The sequence below is a fragment of the Cricetulus griseus genome (assembly GCF_003668045.3).
Source record: "Cricetulus griseus strain 17A/GY chromosome 1 unlocalized genomic scaffold, alternate assembly CriGri-PICRH-1.0 chr1_0, whole genome shotgun sequence".
NCBI classification, from domain to species: Eukaryota; Metazoa; Chordata; class Mammalia; order Rodentia; family Cricetidae; genus Cricetulus; species Cricetulus griseus.
The window spans coordinates 16,494,289-16,509,733 of NW_023276806.1; the positions used below are offsets into that span (position 1 = coordinate 16,494,289).

At 40.9% G+C, this 15,445-nt stretch overlaps 1 protein-coding gene across 2 annotated transcripts; it reads left to right on the plus strand.

Moving 5' to 3' along the window:
- Positions 1-1,064: 1,064 nt before the first annotated feature.
- Positions 1,065-15,357, plus strand: LOC100759682 (guanylate-binding protein 1). 2 transcript variants are annotated; one of them, XM_027395876.2, is made up of 10 exons: positions 1,065-1,264; positions 3,525-3,652; positions 4,849-4,958; positions 5,244-5,440; positions 6,141-6,389; positions 7,153-7,433; positions 8,039-8,251; positions 11,814-11,916; positions 12,136-12,626; positions 14,556-15,357. In XM_027395876.2, exons 1-10 carry the CDS (start codon positions 1,075-1,077, stop codon positions 14,637-14,639), a joined length of 2,046 nt encoding a protein of 681 aa, XP_027251677.1. In that variant the 5' UTR covers positions 1,065-1,074; the 3' UTR covers positions 14,640-15,357. The 2 variants fall into 2 exon arrangements, with proteins under 2 accessions (XP_027251677.1, XP_035307809.1); XM_035451918.1 differs by having other exon boundaries at positions 12,139-12,626.
- Positions 15,358-15,445: the final 88 nt, after the last annotated feature.

The following is a 15,445-nucleotide window of genomic DNA, read 5'->3' on the forward strand; positions in this document are numbered from 1 at the left end:
CCTTGTCCTCAACTCCAGGCCCTCAGGCAATATTTCCTGTATTTTGGAGACCAGAACTCCAGTCCACAAATCATTGTCACTCATCACATTTTGCTTTGACAGCTTTGTTCTGCCTGGTCAGATCCTAGCCTATAATTCCATGTGTTTCTCTTCCTCCTCTTTGCATTCCTCAGTTTTTTACCAGACAGAAAACCCAAGGAGAATGGCACAAATTCATTATTTGAACCACCAGCTCTCCAGTTCATTGCTATTTACAACACTGTTGCTTTGTGCAATATCCAGTATGTGCAGAGTTGGGTTTAGTCTCATGTGCTGTGATCCCAACCCAGTTTTTATTCATTGCTGATTCACAGTTAATGAAGTTTAATTTTCAAGGCACTGCTCTTGTGTAGCCGTTTGTCTGGGAGAGAACTGTCACATACTTCTAGATGTTTTGCAAAAAACATATTATGTTGGTTCTTTTGCTGAAATGGCAATGTGATTCATCCTGTAGACAGAGACTATTTGCCACATGAGAATAACTACTATGATAGACAGAGTGGATACATTTTATAATCTCTAGAAAATCTGGGTACAACATGAGTGTAACTATTCAGATGCATAGAATGAATATATTTTATAATATCTAGAAATAATTGTAGGGATGCATCAAACAATGAAGCATTAACTCCCTGGTTGTCTATATTTTGCAATGGTAAACTAATGAATAAATGAATATTTGATTAATTATGTGAGTGGCAATACAAGATAATTTTTCTAAATCTGATTTTATTTTCCATTTGATGTCTAGTACAAAACAGTTAATATGGAAAATTTTCAGTGCAAAAGTAAACAGAATATTTATGTTGTGAGCAGGGAATGCTGTCACTGTCACATTACACATGAAATTCTTCAATACTATGTTATAGGACTCTAAAATTATACTGGCTTCTTTCAACTATGTCTCTGATTCACAACAGTGCTGTGTTTCTTACTCTTTTTTTTGCAAGTTTCATAACTCTACCTTCTGAGAGAAAGAATAAAAATCTAACTAATCACATCTGTCCCTCTAAACACAGGGGACAAGGCTGCACAATGGCCACAGAGGTCCACATGCCAGGCCCCATGTGCCTCATTGAGAATGTGAAAGGTCAACTGAGAGCCAACCAGGAGGCTCTGGGGATCCTGGAGGACATCACACAGCCTGTGGTAGTGGTGGCCATCGTGGGTCTCTACCGCACAGGCAAATCCTACCTGATGAACAAGCTGGCTGGGAAGCAAACAGGTGAGTGCCCCCAATACAGCTGTGCTGGCTCCCAAGAGTGCACTACTTCCTGCATGAGAGTGTGTAGAATTTAATCTTCTTGTTACAGTTGCATGTTGGGATCCTTTTTGTTGTTGTTACTTTGTCTGTTTCCTTTTATTTTTGAGACAAGGCCATGCTGTGTAGCACAAGTAGGTCTTAAGCTCAGCATGTAGTTCAGGCTGACCCTGAACTCATAATCTTGCCTTGGCCTCCTGAGTGCTGATGACAGGACTGCACTGTCACATCCAACTCCCAGTTTCCCTTCCAAAAGCACAGCTGGTTCCTTCTCTAGATGGAGAAAGGCAGTAATAAAGAGAATTTAATTAATATGTTAATAAACTTTAGAGTATTCTTAAAACTGTCATGTAACAACAGCAAGTTTCTACTAATCTGTATGGTTAAAAAAGGCTATCTATAGCCGGGTGTTGGTGGCTCACGCCTTTAATCCCAACACTCAGGAGGCAGAGCCAGGCAGATCTCTGTGAGTTCGAGACCAGTCTGGTCTACAAGAGCTAGTTCCAGGACAGCCTCCAAAGCCACAGAGAAACTTTGTCTCGAAAAACTAAAAAAAGGCTATCTATGTAATACATATTGACTTTTTTATTATTTCAAGTTATATAACATTTATCTTTATAATTGTTTAAGGATCCAGTTCTGTGGCATTAAAACAAAGTTGTGTATGTATGTATTTCCACCATTGATCTTTAGAACTAGCTCATTGTCACCTGTCCCACTATTCCACATGCTATATCTATGAATTTGGCTGTCCTAGTGATGTCATGTAAGTAGACTCATAAAAATATGGGTCTTTTGTGAATGGTTCTTCCATTAACCATGACACCTTCCAGGTTTGTCTCTGTGAGAAAATTGTTTCAAAAATCGCCCTATCCACTCACCTGCAGACAGACAGCTGAGTACTCTGAATTATGTTGACATGAAGATAGTCACAGAGACTCCCTTCTGAGTCCAGGCTTTCAGGTTCTCTAGGTTGTATGAGTCTCATCACTGATCCACTGACTGACAGCAGCAATGTAAGGAAGAAGGATTTTCTTTGCTCGCAGTTCAGGGGATCTCAGCTCACTATGATGTGGAGATAGGACTTTGTGACTGACTATATGCGTAGTGGAAGGAGCTTGTAGCTTATTCATGATGACTAGGAAGCAGAGAGCAGATGGCCACAAGAAAGGCCAGCAATAACCTTCAAATATTTGCCTTCTGCCAGTAAGGTCCTACCTCCTAATGCTTCCACATCTCCCAACACAGAGCCACTAACGGGACCAAGTGTCCAAATCCATGGACCTGTGATGAACATTTACCTTCAAACCATAGCATTCTACTCCTGGCCCCAAAATGCTGTGCCTGCATCTTCAAAAGTCACCATAGTCTTAGAGTTCTCACATTGTATAAAAGTCCACCATCTTATCGGCAACTTAAGGCAACCTGTAACATACAATAGCAGTGAATAAATATTCCCATTTACAATGTTCAGGGGATAGGAAGGAGAGAAGACACCATAGCAAGACTCAACCCAGAAGGGTAGAATCAAACCCTGTAGCTCCATGTGCAGCATATAGTTTATATGGAGGTCTTTTCTAGACAACATCAGCCTGCAGGCCCTGACTCTTTACAGGATACAACAAGCTCTTTCTGTAGGGCCAGGTCCTCTCTCTGACTCTGACTTCCCTCAGTGGACTTCCCACAGTCTTGGCATTTCTAACTTCCTGGGTCTCCCTTTTAACTTCAGCTGTACACTTACAGCCTCAACATAGCAAGCTCAGGAGCTGCACATGAGAGAGTGACCTTGCTATGGAACCCTGGGGCAAGTTTGGAGGCCTTTTCACTTGCATTCTGCATACATGAAAACAGAATTTCTGTTATGTCTCTCATTGTGTGATCAGTACTGGCTTTTGTTTTAGTTAATTCTCCTGACTTAACTGTGCTGATTTTTCAATAGAGATTTATTTTAATTTTACATGCATGAATATTTTGCCTTTGTACCAATACATGCCTGGAATTCACAGATGCTAGAAAGGGGCATAAGGTTTCCTGAAACTAGAGTCATAGGCAGGTGTGAACTGCTATGTAGGTTCTGAGAACTGAACTCTGGTCCTCTGCAAGAGCACCAGGCACACTTAACCTCTGAGCCATATTTCTAGTTGGATTGTACTAATTCTATGATTACTTTCAGGAAGCCCTTGTTCCTATACATCTAATCCCTTCTTTCCTCTCTGCTTTTCAGGCTTCTCTCTGGGTTCCACAGTGCAGTCTCACACCAAAGGGATCTGGATGTGGTGTGTCCCTCATCCCCAGAAGCCAGGCCACACCCTAGTTCTGCTTGACACTGAGGGCCTGGGAGATGTAGAAAAAGTAAGGACTGGGGGCACAGTTTGCAATTCATCCCCTCATGTTTGAGTATTCTACCCTGTTCTCTATGCTGCATTAAACCTTATTATGTATTTATTTATTTAGTGTGTGTGAGTGTGTGCCTGTGTGTGCATTTCATGTGCCCTGATGCGTGTCCCACAATGCAGATGTGGAGGTTAGAGGAAAACCAGTGGGGTCAGTTCTCTTTCCAGCATGTGCCTCTGGGATTGAACTCAGTCTCCAAGGCAGGGAAGCAATAAAGTTTTAACTTATCATAGCATCATTTTCATATTTATTATATAGTATGTGCCATATTTTGATGAGGGATGTCCTTCTGTATATATGTTTTTCTTATTGGTTGATGAACAAAACACTGATTGGCCAGGCAGGATGATCTGTAGGACTAGGAGGATTCTGGGAAGTATAGCCAGTGAGGAGTTGTCATGTGATTCCAGGAAGTGACAAAGCTGGGTAGAAACTGCCACTAGCTAACCATTGAGGTCTTGAGGTCTGTACAGATAGGCAGAAAGTGACATACATGGGCAGAATCAGAATATAAACAGGGACAAACAGGAAATTGCTCTCTTCTCTGTGGAGATGCTGAGCAGTTAACATATAGGACAACAGAGGAGTAGAGGTCCCTGGACCTTTTTCCATTAAGAGAAGACCACATGGGAATACTTAGATTATCAGAAAGGGGTTAGTAATTAAGACAGGGTCAACAATAAGACACATTAGCAAACAGCCAACAGTTTCATAAGTAATATAGTGTTTTGTGTGTTATTTGCCAGTTTGAGTCATGGTGGGACCCAGGTTGCTGTCGGGAAAGAGTAGAAATAACAATGTTTAGCCTACAGTAATGAGGGAACTTATCACAGGACTGGATTGATGAATAGCAGGGTAGCGGCCTGCAACACTGAATCACTAACAACAGACTAAGCTGCACCAGTGAGAATCATCACAAATAAAACCACAAATCACAAGAATGTTCACCCAGCAAGAATTGTCAATGGCATCCTTAGGTTTATTGGTGTTCCTTTTCTTTTGTTTTGTACCTTACATAGGCCACACAGGTTTTTTTTATTTTGTTTTATTTTTAGGCTAAAATCTCTTCTAAGTGAGTGTATTTTTACCACTGTTGGTCTCAAAGTGACAGGGAACAAGACAAACTTCTGATCCATGTGTGTTTTGACTTACAGGGTGACAATCAGAATGACTGCTGGATCTTTGCCCTGGCTATACTTCTAAGCAGCACCTTTGTGTACAACAGCATGGGACCCATCAACCAACCGGCCATTGACCAGCTCCAGTATCCCTTCTGAGGGTCAGAACAGCACCAGAGCAAGTTGGGTGACCTACCCTCATGAATCAGGTCCATCACTCTGGTTGTTGGTTAATGAAATAACAAACAAAGAAAGAAACAAAAAACCCCTCACATATATGTACCTGTAGCGTTCACACTTATGTTAGGAACAAGACAAATGAAGGTTAGCAGCTAGGTTCCAGCAAGATGTGGAATTACGTGGAATGGGTACATTAAATCTTTGGTTGGTGCTATGGTTGTTTCTGGATCTTTCCTTAATTAGCTGTGCAGCTATGTGACAGAACTGACAGACAGAATCAGATCAAGATCTTCACGTGACCAGGATGAGGTGGAGGACTCAGATGAGTTTGTGAGATTCTTCCCAGACTTTGTGTGGGCTCTGAGGGACTTCTCTCTAGAGCTGAAATTAAATGGGGAACCCATATCTGCAGATGAATACCTAGAGAATTCCCTGAAGCTTAAACAGGGTAAGAGTCACACAACATCTAAATGAGAATATAAATTAAACCCACGAGAATTCAGATTTTTCTATGTATAGTTTTCATGTATCTGCAGTTTCTATTTCTTCTAGCTTGTTACTCCTGGGAATCAGTGCTTAAATATGATTTAATAGATTCACTTAAACATTTTCTCTTTTGTACTGAGAACAAATTTGTCTTTCACCTTTCCCTTTATAGTGATTTATTTGATCTCTCTTCTTAAGACTTGTTTTTGTATTGAAACAGGGAATACAGTACTTATGAAGGTGTATTTGAAAGTGGTAAATTGTTACCAGTATTGTAGCCCAAATGTTGGAACAATGTGACCCCCAACTTCCAGTTGTTATTGGAAATCAAATGGTGCTGTACTCTTGAATTTACATGTCTACACAGCAAGTCCAGTTACACTAAGTGGGTTTAATACTTAGAATGAAATATTCTTTCTTGTCCTAAGAAGCCTAACAAAGCAGTCAGTCTTTTGTTAGACTGAAAATCCTTAAACCCCACTTTTCTGTTCTTTTGCTTTGTGTTTTCAGGGTCTCACTGTCTGACCCAGGCTGGCCTCAATTTATAATCCTCCTGTCTCAGCTTCTAGTATGCTAGGATTACAAAAGATATGTGATTAAATTTAAAAATATATACTCACCTTCCATGTCTTGGCTGAAAGTCCTCCTTTTGCTCTTTTTAGGTATTGGTCAAAGAGATAAAGTAAAAGAACTAAATCTGCCTCAGCTCTGTATCCATAAGTTCTTCCCAAAGAAGAAATGTTTTGTCTTTGAGCGGCCAGTGCATGGGAAAAAGGTTGCTCAGATAGAATCATTGCAGGATCAAGACCTGGATTCTGACTTCGTGGAACAAGTGGCAGAGTTCTGTTCCTATGTGTTCAGCTGCTCCAAGGTTAAAACACTTTCAGGAGGCATCAAGGTCAACGGAGCACGTGAGTCCTTTCCAAGTCCTTTTGCTCACTTTTTAGGCCACACTACCGTGAGATAGCCATGGCCAATTTCTGCTTTGAACAAACATAACCCTATCACCACTGCAGTGCTAAGATGTAGATGGTACCATCATTTACAATAGATTTTGTCTATCAGATTTCCTTCTTGGGAGGAAGTAAAAGGGGGTAAAAGAAAAAAAAAAAACTTTTAAATTACTCTAGAAAAATGAATTCACCAGACATCGACTAAATAATTATGGCTTTGAAAATTTAGGCATCAGTACAATAAAATTCACATAGAGCTAGTCATTGTCACATCAGTACATACTTAAAGTTCTATTGGGTAAGGCAATTTATTCTAATCAACCTGATGGAGAATTTCTGATTGGGAGTGCATGTTTTATTACTAAATTAAAATGAAATGCTTACTATGGACATGTCTGGTGACACAGACAAATATGACAGAGGTATGGAGCCTGTTCTCGTGGTGCTTGCACCAAAATGGACACAAACTGTCCATAGACACAAGCCCATGTACTCTCCATCCAGCATTCTTAGCCTTTGGGGTCTCACACCTCATGAGAGGATCTTTACACAGAAGAAGGTCTAATCCCATCAATGTGAGTTGGAGGCTAAGATGCTTCTGTCATTTCTCCAAATGATGCTAAGGGCACTGACGCTTTAAATCATCAGTGTTAAACATATCTAGAATTAAACAGAATATTGTCATCATCCATCAGTAGCAAACATTGTCATCTGTTTGTAGGACTAAAGAGTTTGGTGGTAACCCATGTGAACACCATCTGCAGTGGGAGCCTGCCCTGCATAGAGAATGCCGTCCTGGCTTTGTCCCAGACAGAGAATGCAGCTGCAGTGCAAAAGGCCATTGCCCACTATGACCAACAGATGAGCCAGAAGTTGCAGCTGCCCACAGAGACCCTCCAGGAGCTGATGAATCTGCACAGGGCCAGTGAGAAAGAAGCCATCAAGATCTTCATGGATAATTCCTTCAAAGACGTTAATCAAGTGTTCATGACACAATTAGTGGTAATTTGTCTCTCAAATTTACCTAGATGTAGATTTTGATAGGCAATGTGCTGTGACAAAATGAAACCAGTGTTTGAGGAAGGCATGTGTTACTAGATTTTAAAGTAGCAATAACTACTTCTTAATAATCATACTAAATGGGACAAAAATCGATCAACAGAGACTCACAGCTTTAAAATATTTTTTTCTTTCAAAATAAGTCAGTAACATTGCCCCTTCATTGACTTAAGTATAGAGAAGTAATTTGTGTGTCTGGTCAAGTTGCATGCCCAGTGTCAGTAGACCGATTCAAAGTTCAATACAATAGCAAAGCTATTTATGCTTTGAACTATTAGAGGCAAATTGACATTGAGCCATGTTTATTTCATGTGACATCTCTAATCCAGCCTGAAATCAGTTTACTTCTAAAGCTATAAATCTCTGCTCTGAACTCCACTGCCAAGGAGCAAGGATGACGTCAGTAAAAGGAAAGATGCAGTCAATGCTTATAAGTTTTCCTTTGTTTGTTGTTTTGTGTTTGTGTTTGTTTTGAGAAATGCATCGTAAATTCCAAACTCAGGCTTCATTCCATTCTTAATTATTTTCTTTTCATTTCTACATCAAAGACAGAGTTAGAAACAAAGCAAGAGGAATTCCTTAAGAAGAATGAGCAGGCATCCTCGGATCGCTGTTTAGCTCTGCTTCAGGATATTTTCAGTCCACTAGAAGACGATGTGAAGCAGGGGATTTATCACAAACCAGGGGGATACCATCTTTTTATCCAGAAGACACAGGAGCTGAAGAAAAAATACTATGAAGAACCCAGGAAGGGGGTTCAGGTAACAATGGTTACATGTATGATCTAGAAAGCCACTGACTTTCCTTCAGACTGCAGCGTGGACTCCAAGCATCATTATGAGAGTGTCTTAATGTTTGCATTCAAGGCATATGTTCCTTTAACATCACATAGGTGAAGGTTGTCACACTACATATGTCTTGCATATTCAGAGACAGTGCACTCCCTTAACAATCAAATTCATGGTTAACAATCATATTAACCACCAGTATGACTGCCACCCTGAGTTTCAGCTAGATTCTTTGTGTTGCAAAGGGCCCTTAACAAACTTAAAATTCATCAGTTTGGCTCAGAATTAGCTTTAAAAGACAACTTGGTGTGGTAATATCATCCCCTGCCTCTTTGTCTGTTACTCTTACCCAGCCTTATACTGTGAGGGTCTAAGAATCTGAGAATATTCTGTGACAAACACAGGGTTTGAGAAGGCCAAAATTTATTTTAAAAGCTGCGAATTCAGGGAGGTGTCCAGTTTCTGATGTGATATTTCTCTCCCTTTTTTTGCTTTTTGCTTTTTTTGGAGACAGGGTTTCTCTGTGGCTTTTGAGGCTGTCCCAGAACTATCTCTTGTAGACCAGGCTGGTCTCGAACTCCCAGAGATCTGCCTGGCTCTGCCTCCCTAGTGCTGGGATTAAAGGCATGAGCCACAGCTGCCCAGCTTGATATGATATTTCTTGACACCCATTTCTGCTGTGCAGCCTATCCCCATATAATTGGGGGGTCTGGGGTCAAGAAACAACCAATAGATTCTATGTGAGATCTGGAGAGGAGGAGTTTAAAAGGTTGAATACATACTATTCTGAGAGAAGGGCTGCAGAGCTCTCTTTGTTGGGCTGGGTAGGGATTAGAGTTCAGGTTACTTTCCTTTCTCCTTGTTGAATCTGAGTAGGTATGGTGGTAGGGCCTAAAACCTCTATCCCATTTTCAACAGGGTTCAGTATTCAGTTAGCGGCAATAGGTTCTGGGATCCATTCCTCCTATGGGGGAAACTTCTGAATCTGAAAGTATTCCAGGATCTGGGAGGGCCTGGTTGCACATCCTGAGTCCCCAAGGCTTTCTCAAAGCCCACGCAGTGGACAAACCAACAAAAATAGTTATTAGGACCAGGCTTATCTTTTCCACCTGCTGGCCAGATTGGTGTCCCTCTCTTCTCATAAGGTCTTTGTCCATCCATACTTCTTCACCCATGGCCCATGTGTCTAACATCTCAAGAGGAGCAGTAATAATCCTCTAGAACCCCATAATTTAGTTTTCCCACTGGGCAAGCATAGAATGAATTTGTTGCCTAGTCAGTCTACAGAACAGGATGCCCATAGCCAAAGTCTTGATACCCCTAAATACATCTGTGGGACCCCTGATCCTGGGGCAGGGCCTTCAATCCCAGCAGTCTGCAGAGATCCACATGGAACATGGGGGACCCATATGTGGTAACATTTGCAATCATTGTCTATTTCCTAGTGTGGGATAGGGAACCATGACATCAGGACTGACATATATGGGTTTTTGGCTTTTATCAGTCCCATTAGGGAGAATAGGAAAGTCAGGTAGAAATGAATCTTAGCTCTAGTGGGTCCTGTGGGTGGCATCACAAAGTCCATGTTTGTTTTTGTCCTTGTTGGATCACTGTCTGGAACTGACTTTAAGTGGCAGTGATGTACACAGGATTTAATTTCATCTAGTTTCACTGCTGAGGGTGTGTTCAATATAACGGTATGGAGTCCCTTTCACAGGGGCTGCAAACACTCCTTCTGTTTTTTTTTTTTTTTCTGACCCAGTCAAGGTCTCCTGGCTTGTAGCTATGAGGTTTTGTGTGGGGAGTGGCAGCTCATATACCTGCCATAGCAGAGTCAACAATCTATGTTGGGTGCGGTTTTCTGGCTTCAGTTGCACTATGATTGGCTCTAGGTGCTGTCCTAATACAGGTGGGTTAGTTTCTGACCACATTAGTGGGAACTTTAATTGGAGCTCCTTCAATGGGGGGTGAGGGGTTCACTTGGCATTCCAAGGCTCCCTTTCCCTGGGTATTAAAGATGTATTCTTCCCCCAGGCAAAGAGCAATGAAATTCCAGAATTTGGAGCCTTCTTTTGAGGAATTTTTATGCTTATAGCATCATCTTTGAAGATCGTATTGTGCAGCAAATCTTACCACAGGAAGCAGTAAGAGCATTTGGGGTCACCGTGAAGGGATGAGTCACTGTGCCTCTCCCTAGATTGACCTTTCTTACAGTGGCTCATGGGATGTTGGTACCCATGACCTAAGATGAAAGTCTCTTGGGTGGCGTTAGTGATTCCCCTAATAGACCTAATGTCTATTAGGATGTCTACAACCTTTCCCTCTACTTTGGGAGTTACCCTGGCCTCTGGAAGGGAGAAAAAGCCCTGACCTCCTCAGTTTTCAAGGTTGAGGGCTATATTGGAGATATTTTTCCCGGACCAATTGGAGTACTCTCTGTGCTGATGTCCAAATTTCTTACAAATAGCACACTGATTTCTTTGTAGCATGGTCTATCCTCAGCGGGTCTCTAATCATGTGGAGGCCTGATTCCTTATTCCCCTCCCAATTATTCCCCATTACATGAGGACACCAGGCTTGCCAGGTCTTTCGCCTTGTGTCCTCATGTAATGCAGCTGACATTACTTTACAGTCTTCCTAGCCTTCCTCTCCTCCTTTTCCCGGGATTGTTGTAAACTCTGGTCACTATTTCTACCAACTTTGAGAGATTTTTCTCCCTCAAATCCCTCCAACTTCTGAAGCTTTTTTCTTATGTCAGATGCAGATTCAGTCACAAAAGCTATGTAGATAGCTCTCCTATTCTCTTCTGCTTCTGGATCCATAGGGGAAAGGGTGAGATACACTTTTATCAATGGTTTCCAAAAAGTAGTTGTGGACTCCTTGGTTTCCTGGGCCACTTAATGATTTTAGACAAATTTATTGGTTGCTTTGCAGCCACCCAAAGATCATCCAATAAATTCTGGAGAAAGACCCTCAGGGACTTTTACCCATGAATTGGGGCCCTAGTTGGTCCAAAGGTAATCTTGTGGTTTGTTGTTGTGGCCAGTGCTGGGGCTAACCAATCAGAAGAGGGTGGAATGTTTGTGGAGTATCCTTATTCTAGACACCTGTCAAGGGGGTTTGGGGTTTCAGGTCAGCCTCAGGAAATTGTTGGAAACAGCTTAGGGAAGAATGGTCTGGGACCAAATGCAGTTTCTGCAGCTAATTAAGATTTAACAATACTATCCTCTTTTAATCATTCCCTCAGATCTTTTTGGTAGATATGAAAGCTACACCACACTCACCCCACTTATCCTCACAGCACCATTAATTCCAAAGTTAGAGCCCATAATCTAGAAGGGCCATATATTTTGTTCAAAACAGGCCTCCAATAAAATAATTCCTTAGTGGTACAAGGAACCTGTACCATGTACCTCTTTCTGTGTCTGGAAATCTCAGCACCAAGCAGCATCACTTGAGGAGAGGATGGTACAGAGACAGGCACAAAAGTTTGTACTCATTTCTGCTATTAAATTCATGTTCTTTTTATTTGAAGGCTGAAGAAGTTCTTCAGAGATTTTTGCAGTCCAAGGATGATGTGACTGATGCAATTCTACAGACAGACCAGGAGCTGACAGAAAAGCAAAAGGAGATTGAAGGTGAGGCACAAGTTAAGTAACTACATGCCTTTGAAAGCTGTGGAATGTTTATTACTTGTAAACCTGTGACCCTAAAGCAGATCTAAAAGAGCAAAGCTGTTTCCTATTGGTTAGTATCAGTCATGGTTAGGACCATGATGTCAGTAGTAACAATGAAGCAGGTGAGGAAGAGAGCATCACATGGTGTCCTTACACATACCTTCTTGATCACCTTCCCAGTAGAGCATATGAAAGCTGAAGCTGAGGAGGCTACAGCAAAAATACGGGAAGAAATGCAACAGAAGATTGAAAAGTTGCTGAAACAGAAAGAGAAGAGCCACAAGAAGCACATGAAACAGTTGACTGAGATGATGGAGAAAGGACAGGGCCGGATGAGAGAAATGCAACAGAGGAATGAACAGTTGCTGCAAGAGAAAGAGAAGTGTCACGAGGAGCACATGAAACAGTTGACTGAGAAGATGGAGAAGGCACAGTACAGGATGAGTAAAATGGAAGAGAAGATTGAGCAGTTACTGCAACAGACAAAGAGTTATGAGGAACTCAGGAAACAGTTGACTGAGAAGACGGAGGAAGCACGGGTCCAGATGAGAGAAATGCAGGAGAAGTTCGAAAAGTTGCTGCAACAGAAAGATAACAATCATGCGAAGCTCATGAAAGAGTTAACTGAGAATCTGCTGAATGCACAGAAAGTCTATAAGAAAGTTTGTCAGGTACTTAAATTACTGAAGTTGTTCTCTTCATTTAAAAATATTTTAAAATGAGTGTGTATGTGTTTGCACGTGTTCATGTAGTGTCTTGAAAGGCCCAAAGAGGTAGTGAGATTCCCTGGACCTGGAGGTATAGGTGCTTGTGAGCCCCCTGGCTTGGAAGCTTGGAACTGAATTCCAGTCTGTTACACACTCTTTATTGCCGAGTCATCTATCCAGCCTCTGTTCTCTCCATTTCTCTTCATCTTGAAATGTAGTGAAGCCTAAAGACTGACCAGGCCTGCTCCCTAGTGTTGTTTATTCTTTAATACCTGTTTGATACCCTGATGCCCGTGTCTGGTGATTAAGTTAGTAGTGTGTAATGGTGTCATGCTAAGTCTTTAGTAATATACATGATATTCTTATGGCAGCTATGCTCTTTGTGTGATATCTTTACTCATTTCTTTTTTTTCTAGACTGGGTTTCTCTGTGTTGTTTTGGAGGTTGTCCTGAAACTCGCTCTGTAGACCAGGCTGGCCTTGAACTCACAGAAATCCGCCTGCCTCTGCCTACTGAGTCCTGGAATTAAAGGTGTGCATCACCAACACCCACTCTCTTTACTTGTTTCTTAAGACTCTATGAACCAAGAACTCTATTCCTATTACATAGAAGAAAGAAGCTCAGGTTCACTTAAGAGTAAAAGAATATACAACCTTAGTATTTTGGGAAATGGAGTCAGGATGATCAAAAGGTCAAAGTCATCCTCAGCTATATAGGGATGTGAAATTCCACCAGAGCAATAGCTCCTGTCTCAAATAAAAATCACTAGTTATAAGACACATACACTAGATTAAGCTGTTTTTCCCATAGTGGAATCTACAAAGGTAGTTTTTGTATCTCACACAGTGAGAGTTTATTCCTAAGAGTGTTTGTGAGGAAAGGAACTATTTAACCCTCACAAGTATGTGTCAGTCTGTCTATCCCTTCTTTTTCCTGTACTCTGCTCTCAATTTGTGTTCAGTCAGGATTGAGATGAGGTGATTCATTATCTCCAGTCTGGGACTCTCATATTCTTACCTTCATCTGTCACCCTGCTACCAAGTCATGGATGCCTACACTGAATTTTTCCTTCCCACCTCTCATCTCTTCTCTCTCACTACCTCTCTCTCTGAGTGCACACATGCGTGTGCATGTTAGTGCATACCCATCTCTGCACATGGATGTGAAGGCCTGAGATCTACTTCCAATTTCCTCTCTCACCCCCACTTTAGTTTTTGAGACAGGTTCTTTTACTGAATTTCCAGCTCCCAGATGCGGCTACTCTTGCTGGCCACTGAGTGCTAAGTTTCAAGGATCTGCCTGTATCTGCCTTGCAGGTCTGGCATTACAGAACAGTGCTGTATCTGGCTCTTACATGGACACCTGGTACTCTATCAGAAATGTTCTTGACTCAACCATGCCCCCACCTCCACCCCAACTAAATTTCTTAGACTAAGATTCAGAGCCTTAGTGAGATACTCAGAATTCATTCCCGTGCTGCATGTAAACATAAGGGGTGAGTAGGAGGATGAATTAAAGTCTATAGTGATAACATTTGAAGTGCATGATTTCCTATGGAGGTTATAGACAAGTGATGAAAAAAAATCAACACGGGTAACTTAGGTTCATCAATGGAACTGTTCCTTAGCTAAAACAACCCCAAAGTAAAATGACCACAGCTGCCAAGTAAAGGCATAATTTGGGGAGGAGGCTTAAAAATTCCCAAAAAGGAAAAGCAAAAACAACCCTATGTACATTAAAATTTCCTCACAAATAAAAATAAGTTAAAATTATAATAAAAGTTAAGTTTTGAGTAAATTTTAAGAAATTAATAATAAAAATAATGGAAACTGCATAGAACATGAGGATCAACTCAGAGTAATGATTCATTGTCTCTAATTGCCACCTTTTTAGATACGTGAACAACTACAGCAGGAGAAAATAAAACTTCAAGAACAAGTAAGACATTTGGAGAAAAGTCAATGTGTCATAAGCTGAAGGCCTGAAGAGCAGTGCCATCCCGCCATTTGGAGCAGAGCTGAATAGGGTATAGAATTTGGAATCAGGGACTCTAGTTGAAAAAAAATGCAAAGATATTCAGTGTGATCTTTGAAATCATATTTGTCTTCATATAAGATATCAAGAGCACTACTCAGAAGGAAATCCCTTTTCCAGATGATCTCAAGGATACAAATGGACATTTGTCACATTCAAAAATGTTGGTGCAAAACTAGGAACCAAGTTGTTCATGACTGTGATGGGTCAGAAATAGCAAACCTCATTTCCTGAAATGTAAAGTTATCCATTACATCAAAAGTGCTCAACCTTTCAGCAGTGGCAACTTACTCTATTATAAATCAAGAAACCTGCATTAAGATCTAGATACCCATATACAATAGCTACAGAAAAATAGAAGAAGCCATTAGCACAACAAGAAGCTGAATCACAGGTCTATGGACCAAAGAAGGGAATGTTTTACGTCATGTAGATTGACATTATAATGGGACATTTCTAAGTTTTAACTGTTGACACTGATGACATACTAAAACGTTGTACTAAGCATAATGTAGAAAAGTAATTTTAAAGATGGACTTGAAATGATGGTGGGTAATCTACAGCTATCAAAGGTATTTTAATGATTCATCTGCAACCATAAACTTAAACACTCTTTTTCTGTTGATTTTTACCCAAGAAGAATAAAGATTATTTTGCCATATTTGTGACCAGCTTTAGTACTAACGAGTATATCTAAAATATATCACAACTGCCAGAAGTGCAGGGTAAGTGGTTATAGATTTTAAAGG

Bases quoted from the DNA above. Each gene is read 5' to 3' on its own strand.
- LOC100759682 (XM_027395876.2), top strand. From the start codon at position 1,075: ATGGCCACAGAGGTCCACATGCCAGGCCCCATGTGCCTCATTGAGAAT. The intron at 6,390-7,152 runs GTGAGTCCTTTC...ATCTGTTTGTAG, and splicing joins CATCAAGGTCAACGGAGCAC to GACTAAAGAGTTTGGTGGTA. The intron at 11,917-12,135 runs GTGAGGCACAAG...TCACCTTCCCAG, and splicing joins AAAGCAAAAGGAGATTGAAG to TAGAGCATATGAAAGCTGAA.